An 18,538-nucleotide genomic window follows, 5' to 3' on the forward strand; every position below is an offset into this window, starting at 1 on the left:
GGGAGGAACCACTCCTTGTGGCCCCGGTTTCTCACAGGCCAGCCCTCACATTCTGAGTAACATAAATGGAGGAAGAATTGTAAAGGAGCAGTTCATTTCAAGGTTGTGGATGTTGAGATTACTCCCTTCTAAGTCAGTGAGGTCTGGATATTTAGAGTAGCAATCAAGATTATTAGAAAAAATCTCAGGAATCCCAATGGCCGGAAGCGGGTAAGACCTTCATTATCTAACAAGGCCTCCTAGAGGTGCCGGCAAACCCTACTAGGAAAGTTAGTACACGTTTCAGCTTATGTCTTGGCCTCTCTGGTGGACTGCTCTGGGATTGTGGCCTATCCCCTTGCAGATGCCCACCTCATCAAGAAAAGGACTGGGCCTCAGTCAGTAACTGCAAATAGCTTTTTGTGAAGCAGCCAGGGAGGAAACATCCCTGAGCCTTTGTAGACCATCCTGCACCTTTCATGACTGTGTGAAGACAAGGTGACTCCCCTTTGTCTTCGTATGTCCTGAGCAGACCCTGTGACTGCCCTGTGGAGTCTCCAGATCTGTCCTCACCTGTTCTGTCCCCATCAAAGAGAAGGCTCTCAGCTAAAGCACAGATCCAGTCCATTCAGCATTCACTTGAAAGGCACTTGGTCTGGGTCTGCGGCCTTGACCCTGGTTTCCCATCCATCCTCAACCCCAGTTGTATATCAGACTGTTTGTTAGCATGAAGTATTTCCAGCAGCTTTCTCTTATAATATATTATGTACACTATAAAATTTTTTATATACTATAAAAATTTCTCTGTTCATTTTATTGAGTCACAGTGAGATTAACTGGTCATTTTGTTGAATGAGGTAAAGTACCATGAAATTGTCACAGTCATTAAGAGGTATGTGAGCAAGACTAATCTTTGACACTCATCCAAGAACATACATAGAAGACATAATCGTGTGTGTGTGTGTGTGTGTGTGTGTGTGTGTGTGTGTGTGAGAGAGAGAGAGAGAGAGAGAGAGAGAGCGAGTGTGTGAGAACGAGCAAGCATGCATGTGAGTGAGCCTGCTTGTTCATGTGCATATAAAAGCCAGGGATCAAGTGTTGTATCTTCTTACTCAGTTGCTCTCCAGTTTATTTTTTTCCACCGTATCCTTTTGAGATAAGAGTCTTTCACTGAACCTACCTCTTCCCTCTACCCCATCCTAAGTCCTGAAATTACAGATGTACACTACCATGTCCACCTTTGTGGGTTCTGAGTATCCAAACTCAGGTCCCATTGTGCACCAAGCATTTCACCTGCTGAAGCCCCAGGAGAGAGGATCTTTGCTCAAAGGCTTTCATTTTTGTGTGGGGATCTGTCTGTAGTTGATCCATACAAGAGAGACCCCAGACACATATGATCCCTGTCACAAAGTATTTACCTGTGACCCTAATCGAGCACGGGCCTAGAAGAGGGTTTATATGAAAGGGAAAAACTACTACTGAAAATCCTGTGGAACGTTCTTCAACTGGAAGGGAGATGCTGACAGTCCCAGAACTAAATCTTAGGAATGTCAGCAGCAGTGCTGTGAAATCGGAAATATAACATGAGCTATGCATCTGAGCTACAAGTAGTGCTCAAATTTTTCTAACAGATGGGGAGTTGGCAGAGATGGCTTAGTGGTTAGGCGCACTGGCCGTTCTTCCTTGGGGCCAGGTTTGATTCCCAGCACCCTATCAGGTGACTCACAATTACCTGTAACTCCAGCTCCAGGAGATCTAATGCCGTTGGCCTCTGCAGGCATGCACACACACAAATAATGAAAAAAAAATTATTTTTTTCCTGGTAACCAGATTAAAAAAGTAAAAAGAAACTGATAATACTAATTTTAATAAGGAATTTTATATAACCCCAAATATCAAAATACTGTTTTAATATGCAGTCATATTTTATGTTCTTTCTGATTTTAAAAAATATCTTTATGTGTATGGTGTTTTGCATGCATAACATCTATGTACCACATGCATTTCTGGTGCTCACAGATGCCAGAAAAGGCAGTAGGTCCCCCGAATTGGAATTACAGATGCTAAATGGGTACTGGGAATCAAACCTGAGTCCTCTGGAAGAGCAACCAGTGCTCTTAACCATCTCTCCCGCCCCTCATTCTTTCTAATTGAATTTGTTTTCCCCCTCTTTTTATGTTTAAGTCTTTAAATCCAGCATATGTTTTATATGCAGCACATCTGGATTTGGACTAACCATATTACCTGTGTGCGTAGTAGCCAAGTGTGGCCACGGCTTTTGACTGCTGTGGTCTACTGTGTAGTCAGATCCTTTGCCAGATGGAAAAATTTAAAAGCATTAAAACATAGAGTCATTCACAGCTCATGTAAATGTCCCAAATCATGGGAAGCTTAAGTCTTGTCCTGACACTAAAGTTAGTGTGGATGCAAGTTCTCTGTTCTGAATGGGAAATGACCAATAATATGTTAGACACTTAGGAGAATGCTTAGATTATAGTAAATGTTAGCATCGATGATTTTTAAAAGTTACTTAAAAATGTAGTAAATGATTTTTATTTCTAAGATTTCATTCTGGTCCATAAGACTTATTTTAAAAGGGTGCTTTTTTTTTTTTTTTTAAATATATATATTTGTCCTATTTCTTACAGAATAAGGGAAGACTTTAAAGTGTATTCCTCTTTTTATTAATTCTCTCTTAATGGCTTTTGTTTTGCTTTAATTGGTGCCCTGGACCACTCTTTTGGATGGCTGATCCACTTCATTTGTCTGGTTATTTTTTATGGTCTGCTAATATTTATAAATGACTTGATCATTTATTCTGGGTAACTGATGTGGTCACTGACTCGAATTATGTGGGCTAATGTTTGCTTTTTTTCCCTGATTGATTTCCCCCAAGTGTGTGTCGGGAGGTGATTGATAGCTGGTTTGAGTCTTTGGCCATGTTTTCCTTTTTCATATGTGGGTCTTGGCTGTGCTGAAACGTGCCCACGGTTCCGTGTGGGTGGCAGACTCTCGGTAGCTTGGAGGGAGGTGTCACCCGTTAGAGTGCTTGACTAGTGTGTACGAGGCTCCAATTTCATAGCTAGCACCACAAGAGGGAACACAGGATGAAGCACCTGCTTAGCACATTCATTTTAAGTCTGGGCCATTTAGCACGCTTTTATATTTCTTTACAGGAACATGCCTGGTTTGATAAAAGCCCTTATGAAATTATTACAAATACAAGCACTAAAGGAAGGACAGAGCGGGGAGAAGGACATTCAGGATATATATACTATCAGGTAAGTCTTCTTTACTCTTGTCTTGCATTTATTCAATTTTAATTAAAAATTGCATTTAGTGTGTGCATGCACATGTGTGAGTGGATGAGTGTGAGTGTGCATGCATTTGAGTTTGCATGTGTGGGAATGTGCATGATTGTAGGTATGTGAGTGAGTGAGTGTGTGTGTGTGTGTGTGTTCATAGAAGCTGGAGGATAACATTTGGGAGTCATTCTCTCCTTCCACTATGTGGGTCCAAGTATCACACTTAGAACATTAGGCTTGGCATCAGAACCTTTACCAACTAAGCTATTTTGCTGTGCTCTGTCCCTCTCTATTTAAAGGAATTTTTACATTATTAGCTAGATTATGAACAAGATATAACTCCTTAAGAATTATTGGGATATGCACACAGCCACTGTGGGTCTTCATTCCTCAGGAAGTGACTGTTTCAAAGACACAAAGAGTGAAAGAATTGACAACATGCTGAGCACCCCAGTGCTCAGGGAACAGAGATCTGTTCCTCAAAATCAAAGTGACTTTTTATGCTTTAGAATATGTAACTGTCACTGTGTGTGTAATCTGGCACTTGATAGGTGGAAGCAGAAGGATCAACACTTCTGAATACAGGAGACCTGTTTCAATGACCAACATGCTACTGTTATCTCTCAGAACTGTGAAAACTGAAGAGCTCATTGAGCAAATGTTTTTAAAGCACAAGGTGGGGGGGGGGCGTTGTGTGGGGCAGGAAGGAAAGCCTCTTTTCCATGCAAAGCAATGGGAGACACTTATTTGCAAGTGCAGTTAGCAAGGTCAAGGTCTAGTAAGGAATCACATTGGCTTTTTCTTTGTCATTTGTAGATTGTGATAAGGTAGAGTTGCTATAAAAAGAAAGTATAAAGCAGTAAGAAGAATGCACTGGATTTTGTCAGGGATTTTCTGGTAACGGGGGGGGAGTGTCATACTCAGTTTGTGCTGATGACCTAATTTATTACCTGCAAGCTCCCAGAAAGCCATTTCTTAACAGAAGGATTCTCAGCAAAGGACCCCGAAGATGTGTGTGACTAGTTCATGTTATCTCATGAGTGTGATACATACAGACTTTTTATATTTTATATTGATGGTCAGTGACCAGTGTCTGGTCCTGCAGTGTTCATGTTGCCTCGGATCTTTCTCATTTTTGTGAATGTATTATCTAGGGCTTCTTAAGCTATTTTTTTTTTAAAAGGTCAGATTGGTATTTTATATATTTTTCTTGGCATGTTTCCCATTATCTTCATTCAAATATATAAAAAATGTGGTACAATAATGTATTTTTTTAAGCCCTGGCTGGTTTGGGACTCCAGTTGTAGACCAAGCGGGTCTTGAACTCACAGAAATCCATCTTCCTCTGCCTCTTAAGTGCTGAGATTAAAGACCCACACCATCATACCCAGCCTCACTGAAAACACTGTAGGAAACTGAATATTCAGGGCATGTTTTCCAGTAGACATTTTCCTCCCACCATTTCTCCCTCTTCCCTTCCTCTTTTCCTTTTTTTCCTTCCTTTCAGCATGATAGTTATGACAGGTGTTAGCTGCAATTTCTTTTTCATCTATTGCTCTGAGCAGAATCCTGAAGAGTTGGTGAGTGGATCTTAGTATTTCTGGAAAGGCACTTGTTGTACTCCATCTTTAAAAGAAATTCAAAATTTTAGTCTAATATTCTGGGATAGAAAATAGTTCCAAGTCATTGTTATTCCATTATTTATTCAATTTTTTAAATAGAGAAACTACTAAGGTTTTTAATAATCCTGTATGAAAGTTTTGTTGAGATATAATTCACAGACCACGTGAGGGACACATTTAAAGTATACAGTTCAGTGGTTTTCATTCACAGTTATGCAATTATCACCATAGTCAAATTCAGAACATTTCTTCCTCCCCCAAAGAAATTTCTCATCCCATTAGCAGTCAGTTTATATTTCCCTCCTACCCAGGAGAGTATTTTAAATCTTTGGTTCTCCATATTGCCTGCTCATTAGAACCACCTGGGTATGCTTCAAAAGAAACAAACGTAGCACCATCCAAATGTCTCACCAGGCTAGACTAGAGTCTCTGCTTGAAGCCCTACTCCTTTTTGAAGTGCTCCCAGGTGGATGTGATTCCCAGTGAGTACCTGGGGCAGCAGGCTGCTGTCTGGTGTGCACACTACTTAACCCTGATCCCTGCATAAGTCTAAGGTGGATACCAGAGGCCTGACAATCATCCAGGTGCAGCTGTTGCTGCTTCTGCTCCCACCCACCCTCAGTAAGGAGCAGAACACCTGGGAACTTGTTAAGAGGCATCTGCTTGGGCTGCATTTCGGCTGCTAGAATCAGAGCCTGCATTTTGGAAGATTTTTGTGGGTAACTCATGGACTCATTAATGTTTAAGAAGCACAAGTTTAGATGATGGTAATGTGAACTATTCTATTCTACTGAAACATGCTGGCTATTCTTGTTTTCATGCTGATTGTCCTTACTGTGTGTGACTGACTTGACTCATCTGCTTTGCCTCAGCTGCTGTCCCTTCTATAATTCATTTTGTCTTACAACTTGTTCTTCTAACCATAGTCTTATTTCCATAAGTGGTATGTGCAAGGTGTGGCTAGGGAGCCCAGTTTAAGGAACTAAAGAGAAATGGGCATATAATGTTTGTCTTGAAATAAGGTGGCACACTAAGAGAGGTCCAGAATCAATCATCCGAGTTGGTAATGTTTATGGAGAGCCCTTATGTGAATGGCTATTTGGCATTATAAATCTGTAGAGTGTAATCGAGTGTATTAGAGCCTGAAGTTCCCCCAGAGGGGATTGTGGATGGCAGGAGCAGAGGAAAGGTAAGTCTGAAGAGCAGATTCCCCTCAAGAGAGCTGTGATTACCTGAGTCAAGCATAAAATTGGCATGCTGTTTTGGAGCCTTCTTGCTGTGTGTTGGTTAGTGGTATCAACCAGCCTTGTAGAGGCAGCTGGTGAGCTCGATATAAAGCATGAGAGGGGCGTGCGGGACTTACAACTTCCTTGAGAGGCACAGGATTAATTTAAAACCACAGTGTGGCATATAAATGGCCTTTTGAGTGTGAAGCTAATCTGTATTTTCCATGGTATTAAGGACTTTGCCAGTGTATAGCTGTGTTTTAAAAATGTTTGCCTTTTTTGTTCAAATGGATGATGAATTTGAATTATGGCGACACAGAATATGTAGTCATTTTAACAGGTCTGTAGAATGGCTTATGGCATGCAGGTGAGGGAGAGGATAAGTGAGGACCAGGGCCCCTTGTGAAGCTAGTCCTTTTTTTTGGGCTCAGTGTTCAGTGGTTCTCAAAAATCTATGTACGTAAGGAAGGCTTGAGAGATGCTTAGAACCACCGCTTCTCCGTGGTGCTTGCCAGAGATTCTCACTCATCCCACACTTTCCTGTGACTTGGGAGTCAGCATGTTCATCCAGTTGCTTCTTGATACTGATGTAGGTCATTTTGTGTCTCACACTTAGAAAATCTTTCTTCAGCCCCCAAGAACTTTTTTTGTTTTTTTTGAGACAGGGTTTCTCTGTGTAGCTTTGCACCTTTCCTGGATCTCGCTCTGTAGACGAGGCTGGCTTCGAACTCACAGAGATCCGCCTGCCTCTGCCTCCCGAGTGTTGGGATTAAAGGTGTGAGCCACCACCGCCCAGCGCCCCCAAGAACTTGATGACACTACATGTGGGCTGCAAAGGCCCAGAAAGATTAGGGGAGAGGGCATCCTGAATGATTTATCCCCACCTCCTTTCTTCAGTATAACATGGATGCTCCTCAGCATCAAGGAAACAAGTTTGTCTTACCAAGTTAGCCATGTACAATGGAGAGGCTAGGAACAGACCTACAAGATGATTCTAAAGAAAGACCAAACCAAAGAGCAAGCAGATGCAAAGAGGGAGAAAGTAGGAGGTCATAGATTCATTCAGTGACTTAATTCCGTGCCTCTAATATGTGCTGGTGTCTTCACTGTCAGATGATTGGTGGGTGGTTGTGGGAGCAGGAGAGGAAGAGAGTCTTAAATGCCCTCTTAGAAACCCACACCGGTTGTCAGGGCTTCCTATGCATAAGGAGTTTATCCTCAGAGTTTTCTCTATGTGGTTTTGTAATCTGGGCCTGAAGCACACACTATCTTGGTATTTGAATACAGTTGATTACTGACTGTTTTGAGCAGCCATTCTCAACCTGTGGGTCACGACCCCATGTATTGTATATCAGATATTACAATTCATAACAGTAGCATAATTACAATTATGAAGTAGCAATGAAATAATTTTATAGTTTGGGGTCACCACAACATGAGGAACTTTATTAAAGAGTTGTAGCATTAGGAAGGTTGTGAACGACTGCTTTAGAGAAAAAGCTGAATTATGTTGCTGATAAAGTTGATCTTGTTGCATCTAAAGTGTCCTTGTTGAGCTTCATGGTGTAGTCAAGATTAGACGGCTATGTTTTAATAGGATTCAATTGTTGTTACCTTTGAGGATGGGGGTAACCCGGAGGGGAACGGTAGTACATTTCGATCCTGCAGTTAGTTCGGGACCCTTAAACAAGTACACAGTGCCAAGCGTGTGTGCAGCTGTACATTAGAGCCCTATAAGGAACTTCTCTATGTACCTGGGACTGAGCACAATTTAGAAGACTGTGGGTCAGCTAGAGGCCCTTGTGCTTTTCAGTTTCCTGTGTAACTCCTGTGAGAAAGAAGGTCTTGTGGAGAACTGCTAGCCTATGTTCCCAAGGAGGTGACAGGGCATGCTTTGTCAGACCTTCAAATCTTTACTAAGTGGAAGGTTTCTGTGTGGATCCCTCTGATTAAATGCGGGCAGCCAATCCCAGTGTTTTAAATTATGAGGTTGGCAGACACAACATGTCTGCTCACAGGATACAGTCTGTGGGCAGTGAAGTTTATGACCTCCTTGAGGAACTTAAAAATGTTTTCCATAACTTTAAAAATGCTTTTCTACTTATAAACAAATTTTAAACTAGTTAACATGTTTTATTTTATTTTATTGCTATTAAGGCATCCTTTTAGTTTAGACTTTCTTCTCCACCCTTTGTTGGGTCTGAATTGTTGGCTGCAAGCACGAATAACTGAAGTTTTATGATTTGCCAGCTATTAGAGGCTAGTTTTCTCATTTGCTTTGTAATGTGCCATTTTCATGAAGTTTCATCCTGTGCTTTGCTTTTAAATTTTTCTCTGCATATTCATATTATGGCAATCTTTTTACGGTCTCTCTGCTCTCAGCAAAAGTGAGGAAATAGCTGTGAATTCATGAGCAGTGCCTGCTTGTTCCAGAATTTGTGCTTTATTCTGATGTGCCAGACAGTGGCTGACATGCACAAATATCAAGTCTTCAGAATCCTCTTCGTGGGAAGCTGTACTTTCTGAAATGAGGGAATATTTAATGACTTGGCAGATGGCGTACTCTGAAGTAGGCGATGAGGTCAAAGGGTGGTTGGACCCTGAGTGGATTGAAACTCTGCACCCTAGATGTATAGTTAGTCATCTATTTGTAGTTTTTATGGGTGGATAATTAAGGATTTAAAGATCCTAAAGTCTGAGATATTTCATAACTCATCTTGATTCTCTGACTTACCATTGAAGTCAGATTTATCCTTTAGGGTAATCAAATACAGAAAAGCGAGACAGAGGTATAGAAAAATACTAATATGTACTTACAGAGACTGGTTTGTGGTTGTGGATATCAAAATACAGCCCTATTTTTAATTTTGGTATCTGTTTTTTTTTTTTTCCTAAGCACATAACTTTGCATTTTCTCTTCCTGTGTTGAAGGAAGACGTGGCACCAATCACTTGAATAGCTCAAACAGCGTCTCCAGTGCTGACACTGTGCCATTCGAGAGCTCCACGTGCTGGAGGGGCCCAGGGAGGGTTGAATGGCTGCTTAATGCTCAAGGGAGGGAGAGGCATGACGTGGCTCAGGAGAGGTGGGCATGACTAAGGCCATATCGAAGACGTTAGAGTCTCATTTGAAGAGTAGTAGGCATTCATTTTTTCATTTTTCCTTTTTATTTTTTAATGTATAGAGTATTATTTAGGATTGCATGTTATCTTTAATTGTCAGTTAAAAAATTCTTTTAAAATATGGAACTCTTTCTCCCCCTTTCTGTGTCTTTTATGGCACTGGCATTTTTGAATTTCGTAAACAATGCCATGTGTGTTTGAGGAGCACACACTGGGCACCAATGCTGGCCGTCCTGTTGTTCATTGTGGGTTTCATTTTATCATCTAGTCACTCTGGCCCGATTCCTCTACTGCAGAGGTGTCATGTTCCTGTCTGGTGTAACTGAGGAGATCGCTGTGGGGAAGACAGTGAGCCAAGCAGAACCCTCTTCTTATTACTAACCCCAGTGTTCACTGCAATGGCTTCCGCAGAGTGATCCGCCACTTCCCAGTTCTGCGACTGCACATCGCTAGTGGCAAAGGGGAGCCCGAGATGGCTTTAGAGGAGGAGATGACAAGTTATCAGGAATAGATGACATTTTAACTTGGAGTTATTTTTTCAGGGAAATACAGTTCAATACGTTCATTATATTAATGTGCTTTACATGATACACAACTGTTTCTAAAATAAAAGGCTAACAGTTTAAAATAGTATGTGGTTGTTGATGTTTACTACGATTTTGCTTGAGACAGTATTACCATTCAGCTCTGGCTGACCTGGAACTCATTATGTAGAACAAGTTGGCCTTGAGTTCAGAGGTTCATCTGCCTCTCTCTACCTACCAAGTGCTAGGTCTAAAGGTGTGCACCACCCGTGTGTGTGTGTGTGTGTGTGTGTGTGTGTGTGTGTGTGTGTGTGTGTGTGTGTGTGTGTGTGAGACTTGATACGTGTCAGTGCAGGCATGTATGTGGAGGTCAGTCTTCAACTTCTACCTTGTGAGAGACAGGCTCTCTTGTGGTTGACTGATACTTACCCCAAACTAGCTTGTGGAAGCCCCTGAGCATCTGGTGCTTCTAGAGCCACTGTCTCTATAACAGCATGAGGGTTACAGATTCACCCTACTGTGTACAGCTCTACATTGCTTCTGGGGATCTGAACTCAGGTCCTAAGGCATGTGCTTTACAAGCTGACTCATCTCTCTAGCCCTTAAGATTAGAATTTTTAACTTAATTTCATTGTTGTTATTTTGAGGTTGGTCCTGGCTATGTGGCCCAGGCTGGTTTTGGGTGTATGTTCTCTTGCTTCAGGCTGCAGAGGACTGGGGTTCCAGGCATGTGTCATCACACCTGGCTGAAGTTTAAGATTGTTTAGTGCTTCTTTTTTTACTGAGGTATAATTTATATGCCATAAAATTCTTTTAAGGTGTTTGAGTCAGTAGATTTTATTAAAGTCATGAAATTGTCTAACTTCCACTACTGTGGGAGCCCACAAAGGTTTCCTAGCGAGATTAAGCTTGCTTTACACAGCAGGGCTGCGTTAGGGATGGCTTGACCACGTGCATGGTTACCAGGTGTCTGGGATGCTCTGCACTTGGCTGTGCTGGAGGGAGGTCTTTTGCTCCACCCCTTGGCATTCCTTTCAAAGCCCTTTAGTAGAGACAGAAGGGGCCAGTGGATTAGGATCCAGGCCCTCCCGAGCTACCTTGTGTTTCTATCTGTCTCTCTATATATACTTCTATCTACATATTTCTCACTTCTCCCTCCTCAAGAGTACCCTGGGGGAAAAAGAGGGAGCAGGTCTCCCTCATACTACAACTTAATTTCAGGACTTTTATCTCCTCCAAAGGAAGCCCCATATACAAGATCAATTATTCCTACCCACCCCTGGAAAGCACTATTTGGCTTGCACACTCCAGAAATTTCATCTGATGAAATCATACAATTTGTGGCCTTGTATATTTGGCTCCTTGGCATAATATTTTCAAGGTTTCATCTGTGCTGTAGTGTGTTCCAGTGTTCCATTTCCATTGAATGCGTGTATGTACAACATTTTATTTATCTCACATTTTTTTTATGTTTACTAGGAAGTGCATTTTTATTGTTTTGGCTTTTACATTTATTCTGAAGGTAAATACTTAAAAAAGTTATTAAAAATAAACCTTAGTCTATATTACTGGTGCAGGTATCAGTAGCCATTATTTCAGGTATGAACATACCATATGTTATCTTTTTTGGGGAAAATGATGTTTACAGTTCTTCTGAAAACAGGTTAGCCAAGCTAAATGTAGCAGGAATCTTAGGTATGTAGTTTGCTTTAATGTATTGGTACTTACCATTGGGGAATTACCATCAGGATCTTCTTTAAGAGATCCTTTCAATTTTTGGACTTTGACATAGGAATGTGTGAACATAGTTAAATTTTTTTTTTCATTTAAGTTCAGAAGGCTTATGGAAATCTTTATGTAAGGACCAGAAGGAGGAAGATGAGGAATGGAGTGTCAAGGTCACTTCTGTCCCTGGATAAACCCAGTGGGACTAAGTAAAAGAAAAAAGAAAGCCAGGGCAGTCCTTGGTGAGCATGGGCAGCAATGGATGCCTTGCAGGGTTATCTGTCTTCTCTGCAGTCGGACTCCTTCTGCCTTCATGAATGTTCTGCTTCTTACTGCATTCTTCTTTTCTCTCTTCTGATTTTTATTAATGATTCTAATTATGTGGAGTTTGCAGCTGTTTTTGACAGTCATATACCTGAAGAATAAGTTTACACATATTCTACATCTTCAGCCAGCAGCTGCCCCTAGAAAATGTGCAAAATTTTCTAAATATAGATATTGATATAAAAACTGTCATCGTAATTTCAAAACATGTCTAAGGCCATGAAAGTAATTCCATTTTTCTTTTTTACCTTATTTATTGTATGTGATCATGGCATATAATTGTGTATAGGGAAGGTCCTAGATCCTTAAGCACCTGTGTCTTCTCGATCCTAAGTCATCACCTTCTTGTTAGAAGGTGACTTTGCACTAAAAGTCTGGGTCTCATGATAGTGATCCCAGAGAAGGAAGAGGGTGAGGACAGAACCATAGAAAGAGCAATACCTAATAAAAATCTTATATACTCCCTCCTTGCCTGACAGACCTACGGAAAGAGATGATCAGTCAAAAAGGTCTAGGTTAAAGCACTTTTGCTCCAGTGTTTTTCTGAGGCGCTCCCGTGGAAAGCACACCCATATATTTGTTTTCAAATTATGTTGCACAATGCTTTATAATTACTGTTAATTTCTCTTTTTGATTCATTTTTATAGTAATATCTACGTTACAATCCTCATAATGTTTTCTTATTATGCATCTTTAAACTTATCTGCAGAGATTAAAAAAAAATGCCCAGCTTCTCGCCAGCACTTTCCAATCAAAATTCCGAGCAGGTAGAGAAATGCTTTTAAAATGCATATTTGATGGAGTAAGTGCTGTGCAGTGCTCTGAAAGCACCAGGGTCACAGCTGCATACATGGAAATGCACGGTGACTTGCAGGCATTGTTTCTCACACAGAAAAGGCGCTCTGTGCCAGTCATTGAATTCACGGTGTAAATCAAATCATAGCTTTCTAATACTCAGAGATGAAGCAAAAGGTTGAGGTGACCTAAAGGTTACAGATAACTTTTGCTTCCTGATTTAGCTGCCACACAGCTAATTTTTTTTATTCTTTCATTTCTATTAAGATTGATGCATTTATTCTTGAAAAGGTGACTCCGGGTTGCATACCTTATTTTATCATGCCTCTGTGATAGTCTGCTGGAACCATGCATACATCAGTCTTCTTTCCCTCTGCTCCTTAATTTCAGATGCACGCACTCCTCTCCACTGTCAATAATACTAGTAAAAGATGGGGAGCAAAGAAATATTTGCATCCAAGTCTGCATTCTTCGTTGTGGTCTCTATCCCCTGCTTTTGAATAGTATTGACTCTGGAACAAAAACTGATTTTTCATGATCTACTTTATTCTTTCATTTGTGACTATATGACTAAAGCAGTCTGAGTTTTTAAATGATAATATGGAGGACATGTTTGGTGTATATGTGTAATTACATTCAATAAAGAACTATATTTGGCACACAGTGGGAAACAAAAAATATTAAAACAGAGACCCAACTTTTAGGCTGACTGTGCTCTCACACATAAATTTACCCTGGCTAGTGTTGATGGGACTCTCCTGTTTGTTAGATATTATATGCTTTATTTAGAATATCAGTTAAAGCGTTTGCATGTCACAAAATAAGAAAGTGCCAAAGAATGTTCAACAAATTAGTTCATGTGGCATGCCAAAGAAAAACCAAGGCACAGTAAGAAATTTACGGGCACTGGAGGCCAATGGAGGGTGACCTGGCTGTCTGATTTGTATTGATTTTAATCTTTAGAAATGATGTTATTCTCCTTTAAGGAGAAAGCAGATCTATAGGCTATCTCAGGAGCTAGGAAATTCTGATTTAATCGTTTCTCCTTCTGGACACAGCACTTTACTTTCCTTGGAAGCAGACAATGCAGGATAGTTTTTCTCTCTGAGATAAAAATAGATGAGGCCTTATGTTTAGCAGACTTTGGCCTTAGAGCCATTCAGGCTTGCCAAAGGATTACTTGTGGGAACACCATCTTTGTGGTTTGCTGCCTTTGCAGGGTTTGATTTCATCTGTGTATGTGGACTTTTCTATCCTGCCAGCCGTTCCCCAAATAACCACACAGAGAGTTATTATTAATTATAAATGTTTGGCTGATAGCTTAGGATTGTCTCCAGCCAGCTCTTAAAACTCAAATTAACCTGTTTTTTAGTAATTTATGTGTTCCCCCGGGGCTCGTTTACATCGTGTATGAACTTCCCATGTTGCTTCTTCCACATCTGGCTAGAGACTCTCAGACTCCGCCCTTAACCAGTGACAGTGATACATATTTACAGTGTACACAGATTGCTCCCCAGCACCTCTAGTTCTGTGCTTCCTCTTAGACTTCAGTGTTCACATGGATTATGCAGCTCCAGCTCTGTTAGTTGTCTAGCCTGAGCTCATTTTATAGATGAGGAAACTTTGGTCAAAGAGAGGTTAATTCTCTTGCCTGAGATTCCATGTGTTGTTGGGGAATATAAATTTGGAGAGGACATGTAGCTCAGTTGCTAGAGTTCTTGCTTAGTATGTATAGGCCCTGGGTTTGATCTGCATGAACTGGGAATGGTGGTGGATGCCTACAGTCTCAGCACCAGGGAGGCAGAGGCAGGCTATGTAGTGAGTTGGAAACCAGTCTTGGCTACATGAGACTCTGTCTCAAAAGAAAAAAAAAAAATTTGGAATTGATAATTCTGTGCTCTCTGGTCCCACTGTTACAGCTTCTCCAATTTTAGTTTTGAGATAGGGACATGGCTATGTAATAGTAAAAGAGCCCAAGGGTGCTGCTGTGTGGTCATGACTTATATGAAAACCACCACAGTGATTATGACTGAATGACAAGATGATTGAATTAGTGACTCAGTTTATTTTAAGGAAAGAGGGTTTATTTTGGTTCAGAGTTCCAGTTATAGCTCATCATGATAGAGATCTCATGGTGGCAGGAAACAGTGTGAGGCTGCCATTGTCAGGAAGTAGGCAGATACCTGGGCTTAGTGCATTTGCTCCCCCTCCTCCTTCCCCCCCTCCCTCCCTCCTCCCCTCTCCCTCCCTCCCCCGCTTTGAAAATCTTTTATTTCTTTTTTGATGATTTTCTACATCCAAAGAGTGTGGCCTGGTCATACCTATCTGGAATCCTTTCTGCTCCTGTCAGCCACCTCATGTCATCCTATTTTCACTTCACTTTCCCTCCCTCCTTCCCTCCTCCTCTCTCTCCTCCCATCCTCCCTCCCTCCCTTCTTCCTTTCCTAAACCTTATAACTCTCTGAGTCCCTTTAGTGGTGATCTCGGGCCTTCCTCTTATGTAGATAACCATAGCTGTAGTGAATTCATGAATGCAGTGCCATGTCCTGCCAGAAGACATTTCACAATGTTTCTCCCTGTCTTCCAGCTCTTAAATTCTTTCTTTCTATTTATTTATTATGTACACTGAAGAGGGCGCCAGATCTCATTACAGATGGTTGTGAGCCACCATGTGGGTGCTGGGAGTTGAACTCAGGACCTCTGGAAGAGCAGTCTGTGCTCTTAACCTCTGAGCCATCTCTCCAGCCCCTAGCTCTTAAATTCTTTCTGTTTTCTCTTCTTTAATGTTCCCTGAGTTATGCATGGGTCAGGTATTGATATAGAGATCTAATTTATGGCCGAGTACCCAATAGTTACTTATTCTCGGTACCTCCACCAGTTGAGTCTCTGCATTAACTACTGACCACCACAGAGAGGACTTCCCTTGGCCAAGGTTGAGGGCAGCACTAATCTATATGTATAAACATAAATATTTAGAAGGTAGTTTGGCAACATGTTGATTTAGAAAGACAGTAGTAATAGGTTCCTGCTTAGGACCTGTGACCTCCTGAACCATGGGCCTTTGACCAGGTTTGTAGTAGTAGGCATGAATTCCCTCCTGTGGAATAAGCCTCAGATATGATCTAAAAGCAGTTGGTTATCCCCCAAAACCTTTTGGGCATATTTTGCCTGGCAGGTCTGTATTGTGGCATGAAAAGCTCTCTGTTGGATCATGGCTTTGCCATTTCTTCTAACCCAGTCATTTGCATAGCACTTTCTGGCCTATCAAGACTAGCTACCGGGGAGGACGTTTTCAGGTCAGTTCCAGTGTGACTCCACAGGCTCTTCAAGGCGAGCGTGTGATCTCGTCTGCAGTAGGGTTTTACCGTCTCCTTTGGGTGAGCGTGTGAACTCGTCTGCAGTAGGGTTTTACCGTCTCCTTCTGGTGAGCGACCAACAGCAGTATCAATAGCCGTGTCCTTTTGTTTGGGGCCGTTGGGGCCTCATTGATCAATAACTAGTAGGAGGTGTAGATAAGTGAATCTTGAGGTATAACCTCACTGACCAATGACTAGCTAGTAGGGAGGTGTAGATAAGTGAATCTTGAGGTATAACCTCACTGACCAATAACTATAGAAGGTAGATAAAATGAGATAATCACTGACCAATAATATAGTAGGAGTGTAGATAAGTGAACTTGAGGTATAACCTCACTGACCAATGACTAACTAGTAGGAGGTGTAGATAAGTGAATCCTGAGGCAAATCCCTCTCTCTCCTTACCCCTCTCTCGGTGGTACGTCCAGTCTAAAATTTCAGAGTTTCAATTGTGTGTCTGTTCAGATGCCTTGAACGTTCTCATTTGGATACATTTTAGAGAAGTTGAATGGCTAACAAACAGCAAGTGAAAGGAAGAAAGGAAAATCTTGAATAATCCATAAATTTAATAATCAAATCTTGAATACATCAAGAATGAACTATACTCAGCCTTATGACATTTTACATGCTCTAATTATAATATTTTTGATAGGATAATAACTTCATTTTCTGTCACATTCAAATTAGCATCTATATTCTCTAATGATGTTTATTTTAGAATAAGATTTATTTTGTAAAGGAATAATTTTACATTTTTTTCCATTTTAAGCCTTTGAATTTCTCTTGTGCAGCCAGTGCTAATTTTTGCTAAGTGGATTTCCATAAGAAATATAAACTTTGGTCATGATTGATTACTTTCAGTTCTGTGTCAGGCAGGGCCGAGTGCTGCTCTCTGTTCAGCTTTGTGCTTCCCATTGCAGTTCAGGCTGTGGACTTCCATCAGCAGTTCTGAACCAGAGACATTGCCCCAACAGGGACGTTACGTAAAGTCTGAAGACGTTTTTGATTGTCAGTACTTGGAGGGAGTTCAAGAGCATCTATTGGAGGGGAAGGCTAGGTTGCTGCTAAGCAAGCTGGGGTGCATAGGACGGCCCCCACAGTGAAGACCGTCTGCCCACCATGCCCGCAGTGCTGAGAGTAAGCCACTCATGTGCATGACAGCAGTGCCTGCCGTTGGGTTAGCTAAGAAATAGATATGTTCTATTACTTGGGGGCAAGCCTTTATGCATTATTTTTATGTGTATTCACACATCAATTTGATGATTCACGAGTGGGGAATTTAGCTCTTTGCTTCATTATGCTTAAAGTATAAAAAACAAAATTTTGGCAATTATAATTGATTTTAGGCTATTTGTGTTCATTTGAAATAGTATAATATTAGTAACCAAATATTAATCAACAACAAGAGTCAGTGTTTTCATTTTCTGTGTCCTTTCTTTCAAGATTATCAGCCTCTCATAATCAATATTGTACATTATTCTTGACAGTATTGTCATTTAGAGTGGACATAATCAGTCGTCTGGACAAGTTAATTATCCAGAGGTCTAAATCAGTAATTAATCTGGATCTTTTTTCTAATGTATTCTACTTAATCTAATCTTTAGAGATTAAGTCTGAGATGCTAACTGGAGTTGGCTGAATCCAATAGCTGGTGAAGCAGGGCTGCAGTGTCCTGCAACAGGGTGAACGATGCCTTGCAGTCTGAGCGGAGCAGAGCTGGGTGCATGTGTCATTGCCACTATTTTAAAATGACTGTCTTTGATTTCTGTTGACCTGGTTGAATTCGAATATGTTTTGAGGGACAGCTTGATCTGCAGTAGTTATCTTGGGGAGTGGGAGAGACAGGAATAAGAAGAAGGGTAAAAGGACTATGGAGATATGGTAGCTTTTGGGGGGCACAGGAAGAAGGGTAAGGGAAGTGGAGTAAAGAGCTGATTTTTTTTTTTCTTTTTTTAAAAAAAATCGTCCTGAGTGAGGTAACCCAGACTCAGAAAGACAAACATGGTATGTACTTACTCATAGGAGGATACTAGATGTAAAACAAAGGATGAATAGACTGCTACTAACAACTCCAGGGAAGCTACCCAGAAATCAGGACCCTGAGAAAGACACAGGGATCGCCCAATGACAGAGAAATGGATGAGATCTACATGAGCAACCTGGACATGAGTGGGGGTAAGGAAGGGCAAGGGTCGAGGGAAAGATTGCTTAGGGGAGCGGGAGATCCCAGCTGGATCAAGAACAGAGAGGGAGAACAAGGAATAAGAGACCATGATAAATGAAGACCCCATGAGAATAGGAAGAAGCAAAGTGCTAGAGAGGCCCACAGAAATCCAAAAAGATACCCCCACAATAGACTGCTGGCAATGGCCGAGAGACAGCCGGGACTGACCTACTCTGGTGATGGGATGGCCAAACACCCTAACAGTCATGCTAGAAACCCCATCCAATGACTGAGGGAACCGGATGCAGAGATCCACGGCCAGGCCCCAGGTGGAGCTCTAGGAGTCCAATTGGCGAGAAAGAGGAGGGTTTGTATGAGCAAGAATTGTTGAGACCA

General features: G+C 41.3%; 1 protein-coding gene across 5 annotated transcripts in view; it reads left to right on the forward strand.

The window, feature by feature from the left end:
* Focad (focadhesin) overlaps positions 1 to 18,538 on the forward strand; it is a 301,255-nt gene that overhangs the window by 58,809 nt on the left and 223,908 nt on the right. For 4 of the 5 annotated variants that reach the window (XM_028859771.2, XM_037202700.1, XM_028859770.2 and 1 more), the window contains one exon: positions 3,156 to 3,260. In XM_028859771.2, the coding sequence (XP_028715604.1) occupies positions 3,156 to 3,260 (105 nt within the window). Of the gene's footprint in view, positions 1 to 3,155; positions 3,261 to 16,994; positions 17,116 to 18,538 lie in introns of those variants that run through there. The other variant, XM_028859773.2, reaches the window with a different exon arrangement.

The sequence above is a fragment of the Peromyscus leucopus genome, chromosome 2, assembly GCF_004664715.2.
Source record: "Peromyscus leucopus breed LL Stock chromosome 2, UCI_PerLeu_2.1, whole genome shotgun sequence".
Lineage (NCBI taxonomy): Eukaryota > Metazoa > Chordata > Mammalia > Rodentia > Cricetidae > Peromyscus > Peromyscus leucopus.